Source organism: Leuciscus leuciscus, assembly GCF_965113295.1.
Source record: "Leuciscus leuciscus genome assembly, chromosome: 25".
Taxonomy (NCBI): Eukaryota; Metazoa; Chordata; class Actinopteri; order Cypriniformes; family Leuciscidae; genus Leuciscus; species Leuciscus leuciscus.
Window position 1 is genome coordinate 26,381,873 of NC_138724.1, and position 21,051 is coordinate 26,402,923.

Genomic DNA, 21,051 nt, shown 5'->3' on the forward strand with positions numbered 1-21,051 from the left:
TAATAATAGTGTAGTCCATAGGTTAACAATGACATGAATATACCACAGAATAGCATATTATGAATATAGTTTTTTTTTTTATATATTATTATTTATATGAATATTATAATTTTTTGAATTTATAATGAGCGAGGGTGACCAATAGTAACAGATCTGCCAACCAATCACGTGTGATTTTTCTTGTTTAAACCACGTGGGTTCAACCAATAGTGAGTGAGGAAATTCAAGCCTTTCTCTGGCGGGAGCTGCTATTCATATGGTAATTAGAGCCATTCACACCTCCGGCGCGAGCGCTCTGCATACGTCATGGTTCGTTTCCGACAATATTCGGCACAGACGAACGCGACGTTCACAGGCTGTAAATTGTCGTTAACTGCCGAAAATTAGGGAGATTTACGGCCGTTTACGGGGTCGGAAATCCCAATTTTCATGCAGTGTGGCTAACCTCTCAGTCTCCTGCTGCTCTGGGACTGATCTCCCAGCATGCTCTCTGCCCCGGTCTGGTCAGGGGTGCATATGTCTGTTTCACACCAGAGACATGGCCTGGATTCAGAGAGAGAACTCGAAGGCAGCACATGGTGTATTATTAGAGAAGGTCTGCCAACTCACTGTCTCTCTCTCTTGTTCTGTGGGCAGATTTCTTTGAGAGCGCAGTGAAACCTGCACTTGTCATGTCCATGTGCTCCGAGAGCCGAACCAAACACAGGCCACATAGTGTCACATTTCTGCTGTCCACCTCTTCAGATACACACACACCGAGGAGGTGATCTCAGTATGTTTTGCTAGTTACATAAAAAGACGAAGCTTCTGCACATATAGCACTCAAAAATGCATTGCATTCACATTTAATTTTGCATTTAACAGATGCTTTGTGCAATTTCAGATTAACTTGCCTCTAAATTACTTATAAAGCAATAAAAACACTTTACATATCAATCAGATGGACTCTTTCTCTCCAAATGGCCAGCTCTAGGTCTAGGTCTGAAAGTTTGGCTGTGTAAGACTAAGCTTGTGTGTGTCTTTGTGTGTTTGCAATAAGATGATTTATAATAAAATCAAGTCCGCCTCCAGTCAGGTGGCTTGTCTAGATTTTGCCCAATTAATCCCGAAACACAGTCCATAATATGGTAGCTAGTTATCTGTCAGGAGGGTGATCCAGCGTTACAGTGGACAAGAGGGCTTGAGCCGAAGATGAATTTTCACTCTATTATCATACACAGATTAAGCAGAGAACAAAAAGTCTAAAAGTCTTAAAAATAATATATATTAATTGGTCAAAAGTTTTGAATAATTAAAAAAAAATATATGTTTTTTTACTGCAAGACTGCATTTCTTTGATCAAAAATATCAACCCTAACCCTAACTTAACCCTAACCCTAACCCTAACTTAAAATATGTGACCCTGAATCACAAAACACGGGTATATTTGTGGCAATAGCCAACAATACATTGTATGGGTCAAAATTATCGATTTTTCTTTTATGCCAAAAATCATTTGGATATTAAGTAAAGATCATGTTCCTTGAAGATATTTTGTAAATTTCCTACCGTAAATATTTAAAACATTTATTTTTGTGAGTGAATGCAGCACAATCGCTAACATAAATGGAGAACTTTAAAGGCGATTTTCTCAATGTTTCGATTTTTTTGCACCCTCAGATTCCAGATTTTGAATAGTTGTATCTCAGCCAAATATTGTCATATCCTAACAAACCATACATCAATGGAAAGATTATTTATTATTTCAAAAAATTGACCCATGTAAATTTTGTGGTCCAGGGTCACATATATATACACTGGTACGTGCTCTCTCTTTTAATCTCTTTTAATCATTCTTGGGGATTTTAACAAAGCAAATCTCTCCCGTGAACTGCCAAAATACAGACAGCATGTTACATGTCCTACCAGAGACAGTAATATATTGGACCACTGTTACACCACGATAAAGAATGCGTATCACTCCGTCCCACGGGCAGCTTTGGGGCTCTCTGATCATTGTTTGGTTCATCTTATACCGACCTACAGGCAGAAACTGAAATCAGCTAAACCTGTAATAAGGACTGTAAAAAGATGGACCAACGAAGCAGAGCAGGATCTACAGGCCTGCTTCGATTGCACTGATTGGACTGTTTTTGAAGCTGCAGCCACCGATCTGGATGAGCTCACAGATACTGTAACATCATATATCAGTTTCTGTGAGGATACATGCATTCCTACCAGGACATTCTTATCATTCACTAATGATAAACCATGGTTTACTGGGAAACTCAAACAGCTTCGTCATGCCAAAGAGGATGCTTACAGAAGTGGGGATAAAATCTTGTATAACCAGGCCAGAAACAGACTGACAAAGGAGATCAGAGTTGCTAAAAGAAGCTACTCTGAAAAGCTGAAAACCCAGTTTTCAGCCAACGACCCGGCATCAGTCTGGAGAGGCCTGAGGAACATCACCAACTACAAATCACCATCCCCCCGATCTGTGGAGAATCAACAACTGGCTGACACTCTCAATGCATTCTATTGCAGGTTTGAGAAGCCCAGACTCACACCTCACACCCGCTCTGATGTGCACTTCACACATCCACCATCACCTCCTGCAACCCCTCTCCTCCCCCCTTCTGCCATCCAACCTGAGCTTAAGGTCTGTGTGGAGGACGTGAGCCGAGTCTTCAAAAAACAGAAGACTAGGAAAGCTTCAGGCCCAGACGGCATCTCATCTGCTTGTCTAAAAGCCTGCGCTGACCAACTGGCCCCAGTCTTCACGCAGATCTTCAACAGATCATTGGAGCAGTGTGAAGTTCCCTGCTGCTTCAAACGCTCCACTATCATTCCGGTTCCCAAAAAACCTAAAATCACTGGACTTAATGACTACAGACCTGTCGCTCTCACGTCTGTGGTCATGAAGTCGTTTGAAAGACTGGTGTTGGCCTATCTGAAGGACATCACTGGACCCCTTCTGGATCCCTTTCAGTTTGCTTACAGAGCAAACAGGTCTGTGGATGATGCAGTCAACATGGGACTGCACTATATCCTGCAACATCTTGACAGACCTGGGACTTATGCACGGATCTTATTTGTGGACTTCAGTTCGGCCTTCAATACCATCATCCCTGATCTTCTCACAGCCAAACTGACTCAGCTCTCCATGCCATCCTCAATCTGTCAGTGGATCTCCAGCTTCCTGACGGACCGGCAGCAGCGAGTGAGACTGGGGAAGCTCACATCCAGGACCCTCACCATCAGCACTGGCGCCCCCCAAGGGTGCGTTCTCTCCCCACTGCTCTTCTCCCTGTACACTAATGACTGCACTTCTAAAGACCCCTCTGTCAAGCTCCTGAAATTTGCAGACGACACCACCGTCATCGGTCTCATCCAAAATGGTGACGAGTCTGCTTACAGACTGGGGGTTGAACAGCTGGCTGTCTGGTGCAGCTATAACAACCTTGAGCTGAACACGCTCAAAACAGTGGAGATGATTGTGGATTTCAGGAGAAAATCCCCAGCACTCCCCCCTCTCACCATCATGAACAGCACTGTGGAAGCAGTGGAGTCATTCAGGTTCCTGGGCTCTACCATCTCTCAGGACCTGAAGTGGGCAAATCACATTGACTCCATTGTGAAAAAGGCCCAGCAGAGACTGTACTTCCTTCGCCAGCTGAAGAAGTTCAATCTGCCACAGGAGCTGCTGATCCAGTTCTACTCAGCCGTCATTGAGTCTGTTTTAAGCACTTCCATCACTGTCTGGTTTGGTTCAGCTACCAAATCGGACATCAGGAGACTACAACGGACAGTCCGGACAGCAGAGAGGATTATTGGTGCCCCCCTGCCAACCCCCCAGGACCTGTACTCTTCCAGAGTGAGGAAGAGAGCAGGTAAAATCATCACAGACTCCACTCACCCTGGACACCCCCTGTTTGAACTGTTACCGTCAGGACGGCGACTCAGATCACTGGCCACAAGAACATCCAGGCACAGGAACAGTTTCTTTCCACAGGCCATTTCCCTTCTGAACACTTAACATGCCCCCCAAGGCATATGCCTGTAAGTGCAATACTCCCACTGTCTAGTGCAATATTCTCTTAACTCAGGTGATATTTATATTTATATTATTCATACTACTCAAAATACTGTAAATATGTTCATAATCTGTAACATGCACTAGACTCCCACTGTCTAGTGTAATATTCTTTAACTCAGGTGATATTTATATTTATATTATTCATACTTCTCAAAATACTGTAAATATGTTCATAATCTGTAAATGTTTATTCAGACTAAACCCAACTGTGACCCCTTTTTTTTTTACTTTTTATACTATTTTTATTTTTATTTTTTTAAATATATTTTATTCTTAGAATTTGTATTACTATGTTTCTTGTTGTATTTGTATTTGTATATGTGCACTGGAAGCTTCAGTACCAAGAAAAATTCCTTGTGGGTGCAAGCACACTTGGCAATAAAGCTCTTTCTGATTCTGATTCTGAAAAAGTTTTGAATAATTAAAATGGTTTTTTTTGTTGTTGTTTTTTACTGCAACTGCAAGACTACATTTCCTTGATCAAAAATACAGTAAAACAGCAATATTGTGAAATATTATTACAATTTAACATCTTCTATGTGAATACATTTTCAAATCAAATTTATTTTGGTGTAATTTTTTCGGTTCAAATCCTCATATCCTCAATGTTGAAACAGTTTTTGTTGCTGAAAAAAATTAGCCTGACACTTTTATTCAGCAAGGATGCATTAAATTGATCAAAAGTGACAGAAAAGTTTGAACGTTTTGTAAAAAGCTTTTGAAATTTCTATTTATCAACGATTCCAGAAAATAATAAGGACCGTTATTAATTATTAGCATCAATAATAATTGAAAATAACTCAACATAATAACTCAGAATATGAGAATGATTTCTAAAGGATCATGTGAAGACTGGAGTATTGTTTGCTATCTCTCTCTCTCTAAATTATATATATATATATATATATATATATATATATATATACAGTATATATATAAATATAAAAGACTGTTGAGCTGTTTAATGTTTCTGGTACTTATTAAAAGGGATTTCACCATTATTTTGCCTGCAATTTACTTCTAATCACTCTTTATGCTCCTTTTTCAACAGAGACCAACCAAATGTAAGGACCAACTGTTGGAGTCCCCCAGTGAAGAAGTGCATTATGGGAAACGTAGTACATGCCCCTGCCCTACATGGACCTTCATGTCACAGGTGCCCGTCTGCGCCAAGCCTCTCCATGTGGTCCAAATCTCACAGAGCACAACTTCCCACCCCTCGACAAACCCAGAACCTCAACTCAGAATCGCGGACAAGTGTGGGAACCAGAGATTCTGAGATTTGTGGAAGTACAGAACCAGACTTCAGACCGAACTGGACTTCGATGGACACATGACTCAGCCAGGACATCTTTTGGCGGACCTATGTAGCCGTTTCGTGAGCTCTTCTGGATTAAACTCTCTGTAACTGTGCGGTGTCTGTTTATTTATTCATAGTCGGGGGAAAGCGATGAGCGATGAATGAAGTCGTCAAACCTAATTTAAAAGATTCAAGCACTCTCATGACTCTAGAAGTTTAACGACCTTTTTGCAGTGAATATCAAAACTCACATGTCGTGGGTGGTTCTGCAGTGAAGATGTGAAATGAAATAGTACGGTGAATGTTCGTTCTTTGACTACTGTTGTGAATTGACATTTTCTCATTTGTAAGAATCAGTGAGGTAGCAAATCGTGTTAAACTGCGCTTTTTTTTATTCCCCACGTTTTGTTTCATGCCTTAAAGAGTTCATTATGTATGTTTGTTTTGAGATGTCTGAAGACTTTTGTTCAGTGGTATTTACTCTATTGATATTGATCGGATGAGTTCATTTCAGTTTAGTTTTTGAGTGGACCGGTGAAATGAAAACCTGATTACACACTCCTTGAACATGACAGAGCAGACAGGCAATTCATTTTCACAAAGGTCAGTAGAAATGATGGACTTTGTTTGCCTTGGTTTTGCAAGGAAGCAGTTATCAGCTTCTCATGCCTGTTGAAATGTATTTGCCAAGCTTGCTCTAGAAGAGTATTACTGTCAGCCAATCAGATTTCAGGATTTCAGCTCATGGCATTCTCATCAACCAATCATTAGGGTTTGGTCAATGATTGTTTAATAGAAATGTTCCAAGACCAACAAAACTTGGCTAATTTCCCAGATGTCTTCGAAATTTCAAGAGTGACATGGTATCTTCAAGATGAGGTCTATGAAACAAGCTCTTCTGCACCAAGAAGTGTGTTTTGAGCAATACGTTTTGAATACGTTTATTGTTTGGAGTCCACGGTACAGTTTTTGTCAGACAACAGCCCAATTACACTAGTAGAGCAGAACAGCTGTGCTTCCCCGTCTTTGGATTGAGGTAATTGGTTCAAAAACAAGCTCAAGGTTAAAGTTCTCTGGTTTCTCAGAGGACGAGATCTTTGGTTTCATCAGGTGTGAGTTTAATTATGGTGTCTGTTGGCAGGAGGACAGACGGTGATTCATCACATCTATTCTAGAGCATATGGAAACTGCCGAAGATGTTTGGGTCATTTCTAAGCCTGCACAAAATCACTAGCCTAGTCAGTTACAAAGATTGCACCCTGGTGTGTTTGTTTACAAAAAATGTTTCAGCTGAACTTTCAGCTCAGTTTGACATATTTTCCAAAACAGATTATTATTCTTAAGATTATTTCTTTTGACACAATGCTAAGATGTCCAGGTCATATTTCTATGGAAGCTTGTTTCCGCCACAAAATCTAAAAAATTAAAAAGGTAATTGCGACTTTTTATCGCACAATTCTGACTTTTTTCTCACTTTTTATCTCAGAATTGCATGATATAAACTCGCAATTGTGTGTTATAAAGAAATAAACTTGTGGTCATTACTTTTTTTCTCAGAATTGCATGTTTATATCTCGCAATTTCTGACTTTATAACACGCAATTGGGAGATATGAAGTCAGAATTGTGAGATATAAACTCGCAATTCTGAAGGAAAAAGTCAGACTTTATATCTCGCAAAAATGTCAGACTTTATATCTCGCAAAGATGTCAGACTTTATATCTCGCAAATCTGAGAAATCAAGTCAGAATTGCGAGATGAAAATGTTAATTGTCGCAATTGTGAGATAAAAAGTCGCAATTATCTTTTCAAATCTTTTATTCTGTGGCAGAAATAAGCTTCTACACATTTCACCTCTAAAATCAAAAGGAAAAAATAAATAATATTTTACATGAATAATGTAATGCATGTTACTTTCATGAAAATTAAACACATTTTACATTTATATTTCTTTGTTTTACATTTTGCTTTGTTTTTTAAGTATAATTATTACCAATAAATGATTCTAATTTACATTATTAGAGTACAATACTAATGTTTTTACTTGAAATATTTTTTTTATTATAAAATCTTTTGCATTACAGTAACAAGAATTATGGGGAATTTGTGTAATTTGCATAAACATTAAGGAACTAAGGAAAACAATATAAGAAATCTAAATGGTGTTAAAAATACGCTTTGTTTTCTTTAAGCAAAATATAATTTCTTATTTTCCTTTCGATTTTATTTGGCATGATTTGTGATAATGCTAATAAATGGCTAGAATGTGATATTTAAAGAGTGCCACATCAAAATGTGTAGCCTACTAATGGTGACATTTGCTGATTGCTATAGTCACTCTGAATAATTTGACTGAACTCGAATCAGGGATCGGCGAGCACCGGGTGGATTTTAAACAACCTGTTACCGCCTTCCAGGAGTCATTTCTCAACCTTCAATCAACATGATGTTCTAGGAAACAAGGAAAGTCATCATTATCATAATTGGATTCTTGCCACTATGGGAGCTTGAATCGAAAGCCAGGATTTTCTGTACGTGATTGCAACTGTCAAGTCACCGCTGGAAAAAAAACGCTTCTCTTACAACAAATTACCTAAAAAGTCTAATGTCATGCTCCAGTCTCTACATTAACATGAAAACCGTTGCCTTACTGTCAATCTTCACCTGTTCGTACACCGTTTACCTTGCAACGGGTGCTTTGGTAAACACACAAACATGACTCTCATCATTGTTTCACAAGTGGGTACTGTGTACAACGTAGCATTATGTTATACTTCGTCAAATTTGTAGGACACAGGAAAAAAAAATAAACTTTTAGAGTTGGAACTTTTGTTTATGTGTTGTTATTACCACAGTTTATCTCCAGCAGTGACTCAGACTCTTTTTTTGCCTTAGGCCTGAGATGATGAGGCATCAGCAGGGGGTTTCAGTCGAACATTTCAGGCGTCTGTATTCCCCGTTAACCCCAGAAATCACCCCACCACTGCCGATCATTAGCCGGCTTGGAATGGACACAGAGGGCGAACTGGACAGGGACGGATGTTTTGTGTCTCCCAGGTCCGTCTACCCATATAATCAGAGCACTGTAGAGTTCAGGATGGGGTTTTGTTTGGTCGCTCCGGGTCATTACGTAGGATGCTTTTGAAGTTTTTAATGTGAGAATTTCCTGACATTCTGTCCATCTGTCTGTCCAACCCACCTACACGTCTCCATTGCACTCTGCTTTCTTACCTCTCTCCATCCTACAGATTTCATTCATTTTTATGACACTAACGCCCACGGCAAGGGATAAGAAAGGCTGAAATATTGCGGTTATGAATATAAACGAATAACAAACGGGCGTTAGGATGAAAAATGTCAGCCTCTTATACATTTCCTGCTCAGAAACAGCAATGGTAAAAAAAATTACCCAAGGGCAATTCACCATTAAAACGCCATCAGAGGATCCTCGAATCCCGGCCTCTTCGCTGAGAGGAGACTCTCTTAAACCTCCCATAATGCTTTTGCCATTTAGATTAAATGGAAGTCATTCACCGTATCCAATTTGAGAGAACACACATTAAGGAAATTAAATTACGGGGGTGGATGGAGGGGTAGTCTGGGTGAGAGATGCCCTTTTACAGTTGACAACAATAGGAGTTTTAGTTTCTCTTAAGTTTAGAAATAATGTGATTGCACTGTATCATTGGTATTTGTCCACATTCTAATCAAAGTTTATCAATATTTAATAATATATTCAGCATTTTAGTGAAGTTCTTTAGCTACAACGAAATTGAATGACTGTCTTCTGAGGTAAAATGTATCGTCACGTCACATTTTGTTTACAAGCCGTTAAATATACGTTTTTCCGAAGTTGAAACTCTTATTGGGCGATTACACGACAGTTTATGTTTCAGTAAGTTGTACTGGATCTTTCAACATACCTTCTTCTGATGTTCAGTCTTGTTTTAAAGTGGTTAAGACAAGAGGAAGAGACCACTGGTTCACGCGAACGCCGTACGCGCTGCCGCTTCAACTGAGTCGCGATGACCGATCTGACACAACATTACAGAGCGCCAAAACGAAAAGTATAGGGTTTGCAAATCTAGATCATATTTACTTTTTTTTTTTTTTGCTTTATATATCAACCTTTGTTTTATATAAAAAATGGTTTTGCTCCCACAAATGGCTCTTCAGACTCAAAATGATAAGTGCGTCAAAGTGCGTCACACACACACACACACACACACACACACACACACACACAGAGAGAGACACATGTTGGGTTTTCATGTTTTATGGGGACTTTCCATAGACATAATAATTTTTATACTGTACAAACAGTATATTCTATCCCCTAATCCTAAACCTACCTATCACAGAATACATCTGAATTTTTACATAAAAAAACAAAACAAAAAAATAATTAGTATGATTTATAAGCTGTTTTCCTAATGGGGACCAAAAAAATTCACCACAAGGATATGGATTTCGGATATTGCCATCTTTGTGGGGACATTTTGTCCCCATCACGGGTAAACCTGAACCACACAAACACACACATTATAGGCTACTTAAAGTATATTGAAGAAAAAAGGGACATCGTTTCAGAGATGTTATATGTGCCACTTTTATTTGAACACAAGCTGCAAGTCAGCAGAAAAATGCTGAGCGATACATTAAGACTAATGCGCATTTGTCCAAAAGAAAACGGAAAAAAAAAAACACGTAAAGTGGAAGAGTGAAAAGGTGAAATTAAATTGAAGCTGTCGGCATCCAAATGCAATTTCCATGATGAGATGAGTGGCCATGTTCTCTCATTTCCGCTCTGAAGCCTCTTCAAATGGTTCAGAGACACTCTGTACAATTGCTTCTAATGTGTTCTAACACTCTGAGTGCCAAAGTGATCTGACTGTCAACTCCGTGCCTCTGATTTTTAGTAAGAAGAAAGTCACAAATGTACAGTTAATTTGGTTATTAAAACATCATGGAAGGTTTTATTGAATTGACAGTTTGGGAGTGGCTAGATTATTTGTATTTGTGCTTCTTGAATAAGTGATACAGCACTTTCACAGTGGCTGGAACATCTTGGGAAACAATGTCTGTAAGAAACATGAGAAATTAGCTTATTAGTGGCAGATCATCACGTGCTAACAGCTATTCTATTAAATAAGTACACACAAAAAAAGCCTAAATCGGGGTTTTATTTCAAGCAGTAGTGAACATGTCCTTCATGAAGAAGGTAATGCCATTATATTGTGTTGCATTGTGACAAGCTTAGAGAAAAAATGTAATCCAAGATGGAAGACGAAGTTAGAGAGTTGTTGATTTGTGTGCATAATATCAAACAGCAAGAAAATGATGCTTCCTAATAAGATTCGAGTTTCTTCACTTTTTAAAAATAAAGGTTCAAAACAGGTGTTTTCACAGCAATGCCAAAAAATATTTAAAAATGTGGTTCCCCAAAGAACCTTTCAGTATTAAATAAACATTTTACACTATAAAGAACCTTTTAAAGGGGTCATATAATGCCATTTTGTACTAATATGATTCTTTAGGGTCTAAATTAAAATTCTCATTAGTATAGTAAGAAAACACTAATTTTACCTGGTCAAAACCCGCTCTGTTTTCAGCACGCCGTTTAAGTGCATGTGTCTTTAAATGATAATGAGCTTTGCTCACCCCGCCCCTCTGTTCTGTGGGCGTTTTGCCACAACAACACACGTGGAGTGTTGCCTTGACAACAGTTGAGGGTATATTTTGAAGAATGGCATAGGGAGTCTCTAGGGACACTGTGCAACCGTATCAATTTGAACCGGAGTCGGAAAACAGGACGTTTCTGAATGGTTGATTAACGTAATGTCACTTTTGATCTATCTTTGTGTGTACTGGCAGGGTAGAGTAGTGAACTACGAACGCTGTGTTTACTGATGTATACGTTAGTTCATTGACAGATTGATGTTACAGCTAATGGTCATGAAAACTTTTTTTCGGTAAATGTAGGCTTGTCAGTGATGCGTAACGTTATCTATGCAGTGTTAGGTACAACTGTCAGGGCTGAAGCACTAACATTTTACTGATCTGTTTAAAAAATAATCAGTCTGTGAGACTATGACAGTCATTAGGCACATAAACAACACATACTCAGACAGGAGCTAATACCTTTTTCAATGTTCTCGTTTATAAAGCAGTCTGGTGAAATTTCGCGCAAACATGAAAGCATTGACGTTGATCGTGGGGAATATTCCCTTCGAAAGCAAACTCAGCCACTGCGTCTTCAGCGGTTCGGATTTAGGAACATCAAAATTACTGCTGTGTTCCTTATTACACCCAAGAAAAGGACACCACAATCGCTTAGACGCCATTCTGCTCATAGACAGTGCTCCAGAGTATCAACAATGACTCGCAGACTATGATTGACAGCTCGCTCACAAGCGAGGGCGGGTCTGTGTTGAAACGCTGCTGTCAATCAACAATCGTGGGAGGGGCATTCGACCGTGTGACGTCACACGGTCGAACGGCTTGATTTATGATGGGGGGAAACATATAAGAAGATTTTTTTTAAAAACACTGGATGGATTTGTATCATTTTATGATGGTTGTGTACAGGCACTGCCAACACACATTTCAGTACAATCAACTTCTAAAAGTGCATGTACCATTATATGACCCCTTTAAGCAATTGAAAGTTTCCATAAATGTTAAAGATTCTTTATGGAACCATCGATGCCAAAAAATAACCTTTATTTTTAAAAGTGTTGAGTGGTTTTGTTTAGGATGTACACTTGACACTAGGCAGCTCACTAGCTTGGATGGTCTCAAAATAATTACCTTGAGGGTCAATGGACTGAACCGGAAGCCCTCGGTCTATGAGAAGTTCCAATGCAAGTGTCACATTATGGAGCTGCAGGAGAACAAACATCAATGGTAAAAAGATTAGAATCAGAAACAAACTAACAAATGTTGTAAAACCACAACATTGCAAGTTCTCTGTAACCGTAACATCATTAGTTTTGATTTCTGTCTTTTGCATTACCCTCAGGTTCTTAACCTGCCTTATGCTGCTGTGCTGTCATATCCAGTCATCCTAAGAGACGTTAATTATACGATGGCGAGACACCTCCTGGAGGTGCATGTGAAGTTACACTGATGTAAAATCCCATAAGCCTGGATTCAAATTTGCTTCTTGTTGCAAACTGCAATGGAGGTCACTAACAACATGGTTCTCGTGTCAAAACTCGAAATGTTTTCTCGGGTTCTCACCATTTCCGAGATCCCGGCAGGACAAAGGAAGAACTCGCTCAGTGGAATGAAGAAGCCCTCCAACTGCCCGATCAACAACAGCAGAATCACTCCGTCTGCAATCTAACAATATCACATCTTAAAACATACACATATCAAACATGAATGTGAGAAACAAGCCCATAAAGGGCTCAAATCATTTTCATTTTTAGCTTTTGCAATCATCTTACTAGTTGTTGGTTGTTGTTTTTTTTGGTTTAGGGCCAAATGTAACATTACTTTTTCCACATGCAAAGTTAATGTTATGTTAACCAATGTTAACCAATCATAACAGAGCATTTACATTAAAAAAACAGCCTGTTGATTCAGAAGGAAAATGGAGATTGTTAAAGGGGTCATGACATGAGAAATCAAATTTGCCTTGATCTAAGAGGTCTTTGTACCATTAAAACATCCAGCAAGTTTCACAGCTTAAAACGCCCTCTTCATTATAAACAAAGCATTTACTCAAGCTCCAAAAAGGCTTGTTTGTAATATGGCGGGATCTGTAATATCACACGGGCAAATAAATTTGCATATGCCTGCATCCAGAGCAAGACATTGATGAACAGTTTTACATCATCGCACCACTGGCGTTCAGTCGCTTAGAGACTGACATTTGCCTACACTGGATGAGAGTGTCGTGTCACCTCAAAAAGCAAATAGAAGCCATTATAATCACTGATGCTGTCTACACTGGATACAGTATACAGATGCGCGTTCAGTCTCTGACACACTCTTCGCGCTTGAGTCTACTGACAACAGGACAAATGGACGAGTGAAAGAACATTCACTTTGTTTAAACTTTGTTTTTGGTTTGCGTCTCTGTACAGACTTCAGAAGGATCACAGTGTCACAAGTGGAAACAAGTGGATGGTTTATTTTAATGGCGTCCCGGATCGCATCGGAGGATTATATGTTTGTCCTGAGCATTTTGTTTTGTAAATGAGGCACAGTGTAATGGTTCATAAAGAAGCTTTTGTTGACAGATGAAGAAGCAACTGTACTGGATCTGATCAGCGCTGCATCACAAACTGTAAGTAAGTGATTTCACTGTAAATGACGGTTTTATATATACAATTTTTTCAAAACACTTACTCACGTGCAGTAGCGAGTGGATGTTGATACTGTTTCCTATGCAATGACGTTAGCCAATCATAACAGTAATCCATGTCATGATCCCTTTAATATAAAACCAAATTTTCAGTGCAAAAAAAACTTTGACTAACCTTATACACTACCGTTCAAAAGTCTTTTATACTTACCAAGGCTGCATGTATTTGAATTAAAAATACACAAAAACTGTATTATTGTGAAATATTATTACAATTAAACAACCATTTTCTATTTGAATATACTTTAAAATGTAATTTATTCCTGTGACAACTTTTTTTAAAGGATAACTCTCGCCAAAATGCGACCTAGGGTCTTTTTGTGAATCTACCCGAGGCAAACTTTCGTTTAAAAGCATAATTAGGATGGAAACACCACTTTTAAGTTTGACCGTATTTTCGTTTTCGGTCAAATTGCCTTTTGAATGGGAGTGCTTGGGGCACTACAGCGGTAGCATCAAAAATCGCTATTTTTAAAACATTAAGAAGGCTCGACACAACATGAAACTTTGCTCGAAGTATCACCAGGGGCTCTACACATGAACTCCAGCATTGAGAACATTGTTTGTGTACACAGAGTTTACAAAAAAGAAAGATTTTGAACAACTCACTGCAGCTGTGTGTCCGCCGGCATTCAACGCCGGCGATCTCCGAATGCAACGTAACAGGGAGGAGAGTAAAGATGGAAAGCTCCTAAAGCTTAGTTCCATATAAATTCACGGATAATTTGTTGTTTTGTCGTTAGTGAAAATCAATAATGACCTTGTATTTGAAAAAGGATCCTCATATAAGAAGCAAAACTAAATTTCAGAGTCAGTTCATTCACATTCGGAGATCAACTATTTTTGACTGTCAAATTGCCGGCGGACACAGAGACAGTGAGTTGTTCAAAATCTTTCTTTTTAGTAAACTCTGTGCACACAAACAATGTTCTGTATACAAGGCGCAGGCACATTTCGTTACTAGGTAACCAACAACATCGTGCGAACACACGTCGTGATCTTCTTATACTGTCTATGGTCGTGATGGAGAAGGTAAGTTGGAAGAAAGCTCGTCTAACATTTTTAGGCTAGAACATTTAATATATAGCCCATCGTATACATTATTATTGATGCAGTCAAAAACTCTACAACTACTTTGCAACCAGGCCAGAAGCTTTGGCTCAGTTTGGCTAGCTTACGTTATCTGAAAAACGAAGGGAAATGTTAGTGGGTATGGGAAGGAATGAAGATGTATTTCTTCATTTTATTTTAAATTATATATTATACTGTATTAATAGTCTTTCTAGTTACATTAAGGCTACATGTATTAAAGCAGAGTGCTCTGGATAATATATATTTTATAAATAATTGCCATTGCATTTGTATTTTTCAAAGATGTCAGGGAAAAAGCAAAAATATATTTGATCATATTACCAATTGTTATAATATCAATTTGTGCTGGTTAATTATGAACAATGGGTAAAATTGGGGGGCGGGGACGGGCGGGGGCGGGGCTCCATTAGGGATCCCCCCCTGACCGCATGTGATCTCACTCCAAGCTTTTGATAAAACTTGAGAACCCTGGGCAATTTGACCGAACACAAAAATACGGTCAAACTATAGGCGTTTCCATTCTAATTATGCTTTTAAACGAAAGTTTGCCTCGGGTAGATTAACAAAAAGACCCTAGGTTGCATTTTGGCGACAGTTATCCTTCAAAGATTATAAGTTTCTTTACAGTAAGTTTTGGTCAATTTAATGTGCCCTTGCTGAATAAAAGTATTAGTTTCTTTCAACAACAAAAAATGTAATGGTAGTGTAAGTTGATCTAGTTGATCAGTAAGTTGATCAGAGTTGCACACCTGTTTGTCAATGTCTGTCACGTTCAGTCCCAGAGATAACATGTTCTTATTCACAAAGTGCAGAATGGCCTGTAGAAAAGAAAACTTGATGAAGCGGTGAAAGATTTGGGTCAAAGACTACATTTAGACACGTGAGGAACTGGATCGGAACCTTTTTCACGGTCTCAATTTTGTGAGCCTCCAGCTTGAAGAGCTCATCAATGGGACATTCCTCTGCAAAGACATTGCAAGAGAGAGATTAAGAAGCAAACGCTTTCTTCTTTATACGCCTCCGCTATCTGAAAGTTACTGATGCTTATAAATATGGAAATGAAAAGGCTCAGAGTTCAGCCTCCGTTTGACTCACTGTTAGATTCTCTCTCAAGCTCTTCACTGGAATTACTGCGGAGACACACACCGCACCATGAAAACGCTGCTTTGGACATTGTCACTGAGTTTCAAAGTGATGTTAAACATGTTTAATAGGGAAGGAGATTCTTCACAGACCTTTGAAATGTGATGAATTCGGTCTGCTTGTCTGCCTTGATGCCAGTTTTTGTGACCTGGTCAACAAATGAGATTTTAATGAATGGTGACAACATGAATATCTTATTTTTTTTAAGTAATTCAACTTCTCAGTGAATATTTTTTAAGAGAAATCATGTAAGTGTTGATTGGATGATGGGTATTAGGCTCTTATACTATTGGTTAATATAAATTGTCTATGGATGTGCATCTTTGATTATATGATCAGAAAAAAAAATTGATGATTTTTTACTTTACATAATATGCAAATTTTTCAAACAATATTCAGTGATGAATTGAAGTGATGATATTTAAATAATATGCAACGAAAAATTGTGAGAAAATATTAAATAAATTTTCATTATAATATATATATATTTAAAATAATATACATTCATGAATTGTGAAAAATGATGAAAACATTGTTCATTATAATATGTACAAAAAAATGTATAATATGTAATGATGAATTGTGAAAAAAATATTGAATCAATTTTCATTATAATATGCATATTCATTTTGTAAATAATATACAGTGTTGCATTGTTATAATGGACAAATGTTTTCATTATTTTTACAAGTATATTACTTTATGATGCAAATAATATGCAATGATGAATGGTAAAAAATTATGAAAACAATTGTTAATTATAATACGCATATTAAAAAAATTCAAATAATATGTGATGACAAATTATTAAATATTAAGAAAATAATTGTTTATTATAATATGCATTTTCATTTTATTTCATTTTATAATATGCAGTGATGAATTGTGAAAAATTATGAAAACTACTTTTTCTCATTATATATATATATTAATATATTAATATTTTGAATAATTTTGTATCTGAAGAGCAGAATATCATTGAGACTAGGAAGTGGACTAATTTTGGCATGTATACGACAACACCCTGGCAACCACCTAGAACACCAGTATTGTGGCAGTGTGTTTTGCACAACCCTCTTTAATATCCTGCTCTTGAACATTTAGTATACACATTCAAATAATTTGCATTAATCAATCACCTCACACTGAATGATCTCCACGCTGACGTTTACAGGCAGTGCCAGATCGGGTTGGAAACGCCTCACAATAGCAACCAGAAGATGTAATGTAGCCAACAGGTCCCTGCTGTGAATGACTGACAGATTGGAGAGGGAGAACAGTGGGCGTATGTTCATAAATATGTAAACCGGTCATTGACAAGATCTGATCTGATCGGCTCACGTTTAACGTTCCATTTGGCCGTTTCCTCATTAAGCCCGAAGGTCTCGTTCAGAGCTGTCAGGATGGCATCTAGTTTCCGTAGCTGGACATCAGTACTCAACGCAATCTCCTCTACATTTAAATGCACACCTGCTAACCTGCCTGGGTTCACAACATACACAGATATTTGCAACATTATATTTTCTGCATTGTGACATCACTTTCATGACATTTAAGCATGTGAGGTTCACTAAATAATGTGCCTGTTCAGAATGTTCTTGCTCTGACATGATTCTTACGTAACAGGTGATGAAGGACGAGTCCGTCATACAGGTCTTCCTCCAGCGATCGCACCACAATATGTTCAATTTTCAGGGTTGTGTTGATCCAGTCCACCAAAACCTACCTCGAAGCAACATGGAAAATCCAGATATTCAGACACCCTCAGGAAATGATGCTCACATTGAGGGAAGTGGGTTTGCACAAGAACTAATCAATAACGTTTTTGATAACTCTATGCCACACCACCCCAAAAAAGTTGATGCATCTCACCTCTTTAAGTTTGTTGAGTTTGGGGTCCTCTAAAGATGTCGGCTGAATGATCATTCTTCTCTCTGTTCCTTTAATCCACAATAAAACACATCATATGCCACATTATTCGTTTTAGGATGTTTATTTTCTTTCAGCTAAACACTGGATCTGTCCTTCATAAAAGACTGTGACTGCATTCTATTTCACATACATATACTTACTATAAAGAAGAGTAGGATTAGTCTGTCCTGAATCATAGTATGTTCAAAATAGCAAGTCAAATCGTCAAATGTGCGCAAGCTCATTCTGATGCAATTTTATTTATTTTAATTTTTTGCTAATGTTACCCATAACCCTTTTCACTCTATATAGCAATGAGTTTGTTGCAAGATACTTTTAAAATTGTCAATTTTACTGCAATGTCGGTAACCAAATATATGGTATATATTTTTTCATACTACGGAAGTCAATGGGGCCCATCAATCGTTTGGTTACCCAACACTAGTCCCAACACTAGTGTACGTATGTAGCCAAAAGTTTGTACATTCTTAAAGGGTTAATTCACCCAAAAAGGAAAATGATCCCATAATTTACTCATCCCCAAGCCAGTGTATATGACTTTCTTCTTTCAGCCAAACACAATCAGAGTTAAATAAAAAAAAATATCCTGGTTCTTCTCAGCTTTATAATGGGAGTGAATGGTACCTGAGATTTTAAAGGACAAAACAAAAGTGCATCCATCCATCATAAAAGTAATCCATACGGCTCCAGGGGGACGGGGTTAATAAAGGCCTTCTGAAGTGAAGCGATGCTTTTTTCACAATCGTGACGCATTGACGAATGTGGAAGAGAAGAGGGTAGAGCAAAACAAAACACCGCTCACGAATAAGAAGTCTAAAACAAGAATTTTAAAGAGAAATGTCAGAGGATTTCATTGTAAGAGAAGAGGAGCTTGAGTTGAACTAGAAGAGGGCTGGGCAATGGCCGTTACTGGAAGCCAGTGATTATAGTTTATGAAGTTATAAATATGGATATTTTTCTAACAGAAATGCATCACTTCACTTCAGAAGGATTTATTAAACCTCTTGGAGCCGTATGGTTACTTTTATGATGGATGGATGTGCTTTTTTTGGCCTTCAAAAACTCAGGCTCTATTCACTCCAATTATAAAGCTTAGAAGAGCCAGGATATTTTTAATATAACTCTGATTGTGTGTGGCTGAAAAAAGAAAGTCATATACACCTAGGATGGCTTGAGTGTGAGTAAATGATGGGATCATTTTTATTTTTGGGTGAACCCTTTAAGTGCATGATAGAAGAGTGTAAACTGGATTTATGTTGAGATGAATGTGCACTGCTCACCCAGGGCCTGACGATTGCTGGGTTCGTCCATTTTCTCTTCAGCTCCATAGTCTGTCATTCTTTTGACTGTTTCAAAACATTGTTTTTGTCAAAAAGTGAACTTCATAATAGTTTTACTCAGCAGACATTTGATTTCTAGTGCTTCTGTTTCGAAAAACAAGTGAGGTTCGGGTTCTGTCTGCGTGTTTGTGCCCTGAAGGAATTTCAAGGACTCAATTCATCTCGAGGTTTTGTTTTCGTATGGACATTTTTATGGATATGATGAAGTGCGGCGAACCGAAGCCGACTTCAAACGTCAAAACACAAGGACGGAGAATCTCCACAACACACACACACACACACACACACACACACACGTCTGCGGGAGATCTCGCGCTGAAAGGAGGACAAGATTTCTGCCTTCCTGTATCACGCTAGCCAGCCCACATTGACATAACACAGACTGACGGGGGAAACATAAACCTTACTGACAACAAAAACATGCTGTGAGACTCGGAGACACTGAAAGAAAGGGGGGAACAAGAAAGGGAAAGAAATAAGATCTCCTAGTTCGGCCAAAAATGAATACTGTCATATTAACGGTCGTTTCAAACACAAATGCTGTGGAACTTTAGTGCAGTTCTTCCATAGTGACCATGCCATTTATACTGCCTGCACGTGCTTTCGGAAATTTCCTATTTCCCACTTCTGAAGTCGAGATTACGAGCTCATTGTATTCGAATTTTGACTTGAATGGGCGTTCATGTGAAATGTTTGAACTAGGAAACTTTACGATAATTCAGATAGCAGGTGAAGGCATCAAGCCCCAGAAAGAACATAAAAGCATTATAATATTCATTTTTGAGTGAACTATTCCTTTGAATTATGTCTCAATTATTTCTCATAGACAGGAGAGCAAATGGAGACCTTTGCTTTTAGATGTTTCTCTTGAGAAGAAAGTGATTAAATCTCCTGTAGAGTTTTAGAAAAGATCTCCATAATGTGGTCAGATTTAAAAAAAAAGAATCTCTTACAAATATTTCTTACCAAACCATTTCAGAACCAAATTATCTGGGATTTGTTATCCACATTCACATAGCTTTACAATTCATGTACATCAACAGTTTTGTCCATTTTCCAAATCTATGAGAACAAGTCTGAGACAAAGGCGAAGCGATCCTTAAACAGAGAAATCCATGAAGTCTGCTGAGCTATGAAAGAGTAATATCTGAGCAATACAATCCTGTCATGTTTGCTGTCAAAACTTTCACCTCAGGTCTCGCCACACGTCTGGAGAAATCTTTCTTCTATCAGTGTGGCAGTAGATGAAACGCCGTCCAAGTGGTCCAGTCACCTTCCCTACAAGAATCGATTTACTTCTACAAAACAACCAACCATCTTTCTGAATCAGCTAAAAACAAAAACAAGATCTCGAATATGGGTGAGGCCTATTTCAAACATTAGACAGGAAGTGGTAAGGCAGCACTTCCTCTTTTTTTCTATTTTGTACTGCACATAACATGTTCTGAAACTGTCACACACTGCATCAAACACGTACCCTCGAACAGAACTTACTGGAGATCCAAACATGACATGTGAATCAGTAACTAACAGTAACGCTGATTAGTAAACAACCAGATAGTGATCTAACATTTCCTCTCTTCAAAATAACACTCTCCAGGTTTGTGAGCAACAATTGCATACATTTTCCTCTTTCTGTGACTGTGAGAACGCCTCCCTTTGATGGGAAAAAACAGAGGTAATTTGGGCTGGAGGGTTACCATGGTTACCATCCCAATGAATTCCCCCATTAAACGCAAGTTTGAATCCAGAACAAACAACTGAAAAAAAGACCCTCAAAGGAGCATCTGAA

The 21,051-nt window shown here is 38.2% G+C and overlaps 2 protein-coding genes across 2 annotated transcripts in view; one reads left to right on the forward strand and one right to left on the reverse strand.

Moving 5' to 3' along the window:
- Positions 1–10,172, forward strand: part of shisal1b (shisa like 1b) — a 54,447-nt gene extending 44,275 nt beyond the window's left edge. Inside the window, exon 5 of the mRNA XM_082159150.1 lies at positions 5,130–10,172. Coding sequence (XP_082015276.1) covers position 5,130 — 1 coding nt within the window. The 3' untranslated portion in view covers positions 5,131–10,172. The remainder of the gene's footprint in view (positions 1–5,129) is intronic.
- parvg (parvin, gamma) lies at positions 9,972–20,647 on the reverse strand. The gene is made up of 13 exons (XM_082159145.1): positions 20,450–20,647; positions 19,200–19,265; positions 17,860–17,927; positions 17,607–17,709; positions 17,329–17,469; positions 17,127–17,242; positions 16,080–16,135; positions 15,940–15,974; positions 15,745–15,806; positions 15,594–15,662; positions 12,621–12,722; positions 12,189–12,261; positions 9,972–10,459 (listed from the first exon to the last, which is right to left on the reverse strand). The coding sequence occupies exons 2-13, from the start codon at positions 19,255–19,257 to the stop codon at positions 10,386–10,388; spliced, it is 957 nt and encodes a 318-aa protein (XP_082015271.1). The 5' UTR covers positions 19,258–19,265; positions 20,450–20,647; the 3' UTR covers positions 9,972–10,385.
- Between the last annotated feature and the right edge of the window lie 404 nt (positions 20,648–21,051).